The following is a 7,586-nucleotide window of genomic DNA, read 5'->3' as shown; positions in this document are numbered from 1 at the left end:
AACAGAATATCAGTCTTGTCTAATATTGTAGATTTATATCCTAATGAAGTGTCTAGTAGTCTATTGTAAATTTAAACCAAGAGAGTCTAGATATTACAGATATAATTCTACAATTAAATATATTTTTCACACAATTTAAGACTAGTTGAGCCTTCAGTTCCAGAGTTCCAGTACATGAGAGATAATGGAGAATGTAAGTTAACCAAGAGAAAGCTGGTTTAGTTGTCTTATAAATCATAGACGTTTCTTTGTAGCCAAACATAGCAGAATATAGAGTCTAGGTCTAGTTACGTTGTAGGTGTATAGATGTGCCTGTCTAGACGTTCAAGTTACTTTGAGACTTCAACTGCTTATTTCTTGATTTTATCGAGAAACTTTGATCAACATTTTAGTTGATGATTATAGAATCAGATACATTGAGTCTAGACTCTTAATCCAAGTTCTAGATTTATATTTATTATTGATATAGAGATCAAGGTTTTATATTGAATAGCTAAATGAATAAATACAAACAATTTTTAAAAAGTTGACGCTAAATCTTATATCCTCAAAGGTTTTAATGCTTAATAAGAATCGAATCTAAATTTAGGGGCCTCAAAAACAGTTTACATTTAAGAAGGCTCTTCACTCTTCGTTCGCATATATATTGAATCTATGTATATAGAACTGGTGTGCATGCAGCATTATAATCAAATCAGACCTTAACCATACTATATGTAGGTCTATATTAAGTGGATTATATCGACTTTAGATAAATTAATGAAATATGAGAAATGGGGCCCTAGGCAGTCTAGATATTATATTTTAGTGTAGGCGTGTGTAGGTAAGTATTACATTTATATTAAGTGCCTTAAATTAACTTTGGATAAACTGATGGTATTTGAGAAATGGGGCCTTGATAGCCTAGATATTGTATGTTAGTGTTGGCGTGTGTAGGTAAGTAATCTATGTATATCAAGTGCCTTATATCAACTTGCAATAAACTAATGATATTTGAGAAATTAGGCCCTTGATAGCCTAGATATTGTATGTTAGTGTAGGCGTGTGTAGGTAAGTAATCTATGTATATCAAGTGCCTTATATCAACTTGCAATAAACTAATGATATTTGAGAAATGGGGCCTTGATAGCCTAGATATTGTATGTTAGTGTTGGCGTGTGTAGGTAAATCCGCCCGGTGCCGACTGTAGACTTTTACAAAGATAATACTGTGATTCAAACACCGTTCTATAGTCTTTTGTTATTAAAATTTGTAATTCCTTAATTTTGATTCCGTCTAACAAAACGTGACAATTAATTATAATATTTGTTATTTTTTGTTTGTATATAAAATGTATAGAATAATGTATGTGTCAAACTTAAATCAACATTAGTCACTACTGTATGTTAATCTTCGAGGCGCAAGTTTAAATTGTTCTCTCCCTATATAACTCTCGCCTCACCGTGGAACATATCCTCATTGATTGCCCCAGATACCAGGATGTCAGGGAGACATTTTTCAGAGGACACACCTTAAAAACACTATTCGACAATGTCGACCCTGGGAAGGTACTGGGCTTTGTCCGGGAGGTGGGGTTGTCAACGAAGATCTGACTTATGAATTGTCAACATATAATATTTACATTATATTTTTACCAAATTATTAAATTTTTACTACCTTTACTATTTTAACTGTGAATAGACCTTGTTTTTTTTTAATGATTTAACTGTATAGAAGTTAGCCCTTGTTATATAAAGGGAGAAGGATCCTTAAAGGATTACGGGCACGACATGGCCTAAATTGTGCCGATGTGCCTAAACTCAAAAAACTATAATGTTTTATCTCCCTATATTTCCAGTTTGAATTGATTGGGCCCCCGGCCCCGGTGAAGAAGAAGTACATACCCCAGCACGTGAATGATGCAAGGCTGGATGAAAATATCCAAACTGTTCTGTCTCCACCCAATGAGAAGATTGTGGATATTCTAGAGGACGATAAGTTCCCTATAGGTAGGTGTGATACTGTCAAATTATTATCGTGTCTTATAATCTACAGACGTCATTTCAACAGAGAATAGGATTACATAAGATTTTTACTAATTATTACATTTTTACTACCTTTACTATTTTAACTGTGAATAGACCTTGTTTTTAATGATTTAACTGTATGGAATTTAGCTCTTGTAAAGGGAGAGTAGTCCTTGAAGGATTACGGGCACGACATGGCCTAAATTGTGCCGATGTGCCAAAAACTCAAAACTCTTTAATGTGTGAATCTAGTCATGCATGTTAATCAGTGACTTAAACTCTGCCAAGTCGTTGGTTTTCCTGGCTGATTCAGGCAACCCATTCCATGCTCTAATAGCACAAAAAAAAAGAAGGAGCCTTTGTACAAATTTGTGCTAGCATATGGAGCAAGAAACATTCTTGTTTCTGTGTGTCTGTCTGAGTGTTTGTATTGGGATTTGTTTTAGTATTTGTAGATTTTAGTTCAGTGTCTCAAGTACTGTTACTACTCCTCTTAAATCTTCTGTCCTGAACTGTCTCTAAATTTAGGTGCAACTCATTCTTCTCACTTTGTTATGTGTTCCTTCACTACAACTTCGCTATCTCCACATTTTTGTCTAACAATTCTATGTCCCCATTCATCTAGCTTTGCTTATTTCATTCTTCTAACTTTACTATGTGTCATTGTTATAACATATTTTTTTGCCTTCATAAGTGTAGCGAAGACCTGAAACATTTTTCTTACAGGTGTCAAGGGGAGAGATAGACGCTTTAAGCCTCAAGATAATATACTGATCAAGCTCGGAAATTGTAAGGGACGTTTTCTTTGATTCATGACATTTTTGTCTCTCTATCTTCTATGTCTTTCTCTCTCCATCTTCTGTCGCTCTGTAGTTTACATCTTTCACTTCTTTTCTTTCAATCCATTTGTTTTTCTCTGTTGGTGTCTTTTAGTCTCTACTTTCTCTTTCTTTCTCGATTGTTCTATTTAACATACAAGCTTAACCAATTATCCACATACATAAGAACCTACCTATCCACAAATCCATCCATTGACCCATCCACAAATCCATCCATTGACCCATCCACAAATCCATCCATAGACCCATCCACAAATCCATCTATTGACCCATCCACAAATCCATCCATCCATCCATCCACAAATTCATCCATCCATCCACAAGTTCATCCATCCACAAATCCATCCATCCACAAATCCAACCATCCACAAATCCATCCATCCATCCACAAATACATCCATCCAATAATACATTCATCCATCCACAAATCAATCAAACTATCCACTAATCCATCCATCCATAAATTCATCCATCCATCCACAAGTTCATCCATCCACAAATCCAACCATCCACAAATCCAACCATCCACAAATCCATCCATCCACAAATACACCCATCCATCCACAAATCCCTCCATCCAATAATACATTCATCCATCCACAAATCAATCAAACTATCCACAAATCCATCCATCCACAAATCCATCCATCCATCCACAAATCCATCCATCCATAAATCCATCCATCCACAAATCCAACCATCCACAAATCCATCCATCCATCCACAAATACACCCATCCATCCACAAATCCATCCATCCAATAATGCATTCATCCATCCACAAATCAATCAAACTATCCACAAATCCATCCATCAACAAATCCATCCATCCATCCACAAATCCATCCTACCATAAATCCATCCATCCACAAATCCATTTATCCATCCACAAATCCATCTATCCAATAATCCATTCATCCATCCACAAATCCATCCATCCAATAATCCATTCATCCATAAATCCATCCATCCATCCACAAATCAATCCATCCACAAATCCACCCATCCACCCACAAATTCATCCATCCACAAATCCAACCACAAATTCATCCATCCAATCTACATTTATTTATTTATCTTTACCTTCCTATAAAAACACCACAAAAAGTGGCACATTTTTCCCCAAAAATTTTTTGTTTTGATTTCATACAAACATTGTACACGATTACTAAATCGTTACCAATCGCATTCAAATATTTAGATCTAATAAGCTAAAATTTCAGTTAACAATTCAGTTCATATTTCAGTCTCATATTGGGGACAACGTAGTGTTCTATTTATTTCATATTCCAATCTAAACTGTAGGCCATATTTCATTCTCATATATTTTATTGCCCCTCTAACTGGATGCTATTTGTACATGTGGATACACCTCTGTACGTTTCAGTCACAAAGTTGAGACGAGGAAGATCGCCGCCGGACAGTTGGACAGGTGAGGCGCCAGAGTATGTCCTGTAACAACGGTAGCGCGCACAGTTCGAAACTTTCGATAGTGATAAGATTGCACGTGAACAGGGGAACGTTTTGGGGTGGTTGGTGAGTTGTGTGTGTGTGTGTGTAGTGTGTGGGCTGTGTTGGAGATGGTGTGTTATGTGTGTGTTCCGGCTGCTATGCACAGAAATATAATTTTTTTTTAAATGTCAAATGGTTCACGTTTAAGGCCGGGACTCACAAAGTTAAGTGAACATGTATTAAAAAGGGAAACAATGGACAAGCGACAGATGTCCAAGTGAAGTGACACTAGAGAATATTTACCTAGTCCTACTAGGCTGCATACTGTACACAGCTGAGTAACTGAGTTTTAAGGTTGCATCCCTTTGTATTAGTTGTACATGATGGGGAAACAGATGCGTAACAATTGACTAAGTTTGTTGTCATTAATGTTACGACCATGAAGATTAGACACCTGACAGTCCAGCAAGTTTCGCCTAAGTGTTGTCTTGCTTGGTCGAGTGCATTGCGCTACGAACCTTGGTATCGATGTTTTCGGGTTCAAACCTTCCCGCTATATGACGGGATATGACATAATAATCTTCCGTCCTGATGAAACGTCCAAAACAAGAGAGAGGGAGAGAGAGAGAGAAAGAGAGAGAGAGAGAGAGAGAGAGGGAGAGAGAGACAGAGAGAGAGAGAGAAAGATAGAGCGAGAAAGAGAGAGACAGAGAGAGAGAAAGAGAGACAGAGAGAGAGACAGAGACAGAGAGAGAGAAGGAATAATGTTTTATTAATAGCTTTCATTTGTTTCTACTGTGTCTTCGTGATAGTGAAGAAAAAGGAAATGTGTAAGTTTTAGTGTAGGTTTAAGTCTAGGTTTTAGTCTAGGTTCTAGTGTAGGTTTTAGTGTAGGTCTAAGTGTAGTGTAGGTTTAATTGTAGGTTTAAATGTAGGTTTTAGTGTAGGTTTTAGTGTAGGTTTAAGTGTAAGTTTAAGTGTAGGTTTAAGTGTAGGTTTAAGCATTAACGTTTATCAATTTAAAAACTATTTTTACAATTAATAAAATAAATCTGACGATTTGTATTTTCAGAAGATGAAGTTCGCAAGTTTTGTAAGTACCCATACGATGAAATGTACTTATCTGCTCGCCTTCAGTGAAGTCCAGTAGGGCGTCGGCGCCGTAGGCGCTATTATCCCGTTGGTAGTCAGAAAGGCTTTTATCCAACCACCAGGCCTGGACATGGGGCTCTTCACCCCTGTCCTGTCTGAGGGCTCTCAACGGTAAACGGCCATATCGGTTGACTGGGCGAGACCGATTAAAAAAAAATCTTTTGAATAGCCAACTTTCATTCTTATAGCATGCATAGAGCGCTAAGATCCAATCTCTTTTGTGGACCGGATAGGGGATGGGGCTATCTGGTCGATTTTTTTCCGTACTGACTTGAAGCGCTCAGCAAACACAACTCCGCTCGAGTCGGGATTCGAACCCCCTTCATTAGGTAGCCAAGCAGTTTTTGCCACTAATCTAGCCCTAACATCTAACAACCATCCATACTGTCCCACCTTAACTGCGATAGAGATGGGGGTTTAAATATCTCGTGTCCGTTGAAATTTTACTTCGCAAAACTCATTGACCTGAAGACGGGGCTTAGGAGTAGGGCTACAAGACATATACAAGACACATACAAGACAAGACATATACATGACATATACAAGACATATACAAAAGTAACAAGACATATATAAGACATATACAAGACATATACAAGACACATACAAGACAAGACATATACAAGACATATACAAGACACATACAAGACAAGACATATACAAGACATATACAAGACATATACAAGAGTAACAAGACATATACAAGAGTAACAAGACTTATACAAGACATATACAAGACATATACAAGAGTAACAAGACATATAATACAAGAGTAACAAGACATATACAAGACATAGACAAGACATATACAAGACATAGACAAGACATATACAAGACAAATAAGCAAATCTTTAAAAAACAACTCTTCTTATTGGGACCATTAGAGTGTGTGCTTCTTTTCGTTTTTTTTTTAGATGTTGGACGCGGTGTAATATATGAACCCCCGCTCCACTCTTCAAATACATTGAAACACTTGAATAGGGAAAGTTGTTAATTAAAAATATAATTGTATAATTGTTGTTATCAGTCGTTGACTTGTAGCACCAAACTGCTAGTAGGCAACTAAACAGATGTAGGCGTAATATATCTTAACTAATAAAACTTCAAATAATATGTGAACAAACGAGGCAACACTTTATTTATAATATAAACAAAATCGAGTTAATGTGAAATCAAATTAAAGTGTACTAGACTTCGGTAATAAAATTCTTTAACAAAATCGAACTCACCACAATGACACAACCTTTCAGTTTTACGTTTTTTTTTCAGTCGTCTCCCCTAACTAAGACGAAATGACGGCAACGCCACCTATCTTGCATCATTCACAACGAATGGATAACACACACACAAAATATAACAATTATCTTTTACAAAATAATTTCGGGATTTTATAAGGCGCCTCTGAGTCCACCTGACATTATTTTGGGAAAAGTAAAGAAAGTTGGTCGTTGTATTGGCCACATGACATACTTGTTAAACGTGTGCCACAGAAACAGATGACATTTACATCATCTGCCGTATAGATTTCATGGTCTAAAAGGGGAACTTCCCTTTCCTTTTCCTACAAGTCAATGAAAAACTTTATTGTAATTAATGTCTGACATAATTTTAACTTAGTTTCTTATGTAAAAATAACAGCTGATTGATAAAACGCGTTTCATTTACTGAAAACTACATTTACAGTTTAAGGAAACTAAAACCAATAACATGTATGTGCATATAGATGCAAAAGGAATGCTAATATAAGAGACAGATTTTCTGGCTATTTCTTATACTTGCTGAGCTCCGCCCCCTAGTCGCCTACGTTGGTCTGGCCTTGTTCGAAGTGTGGAGGACGAAGAACTCCCCAAAGTGTTCCTCAACAGGCAACTGGAACAACACCTCCTGTCGCCCCCCCCCCTCTCCCCTAGCTCTGATACAAGGATGTATTCATACTAATGAAACTGGACCTCAAAGCAGTGGTCATCGATGATTCAAGGCAAAGCCCTAGACCGCACTATGGGGGCAAGATATGGCGACAAAGAATGCTGCGGACAGAAACAAAGAGCTTCACCTCAGATCTGGAAGACAAGCGAACCAAACGAAACATGGCTGGTTCCGCTTCCACCAAAGCCAATGCCACCCCCTTATCTACGTCA

General features: G+C 37.1%; 1 protein-coding gene across 5 annotated transcripts in view; it reads left to right on the top strand.

The window, feature by feature from the left end:
• Positions 1-30: 30 nt before the first annotated feature.
• Positions 31-7,586, top strand: part of LOC106068584 (uncharacterized) — an 80,407-nt gene continuing 72,851 nt past the window's right edge. For 4 of the 5 annotated variants that reach the window (XM_056014597.1, XM_056014596.1, XM_056014599.1 and 1 more), the window contains exons 1-5: positions 31-193; positions 1,838-1,988; positions 2,733-2,795; positions 4,232-4,276; positions 5,369-5,389. In XM_056014597.1, coding sequence (XP_055870572.1) covers positions 185-193; positions 1,838-1,988; positions 2,733-2,795; positions 4,232-4,276; positions 5,369-5,389 — 289 coding nt within the window. In that variant the 5' untranslated portion in view covers positions 31-184. Of the gene's footprint in view, positions 194-1,837; positions 1,989-2,732; positions 2,796-4,231; positions 4,277-5,368; positions 5,390-7,586 lie in introns of those variants that run through there. The other variant, XM_056014598.1, reaches the window with a different exon arrangement.

The sequence above is a fragment of the Biomphalaria glabrata genome, chromosome 16 (genome assembly GCF_947242115.1).
Source record: "Biomphalaria glabrata chromosome 16, xgBioGlab47.1, whole genome shotgun sequence".
Taxonomy (NCBI): Eukaryota; Metazoa; Mollusca; class Gastropoda; family Planorbidae; genus Biomphalaria; species Biomphalaria glabrata.
This window is presented reverse-complemented; position numbering and strand designations above follow the sequence as displayed.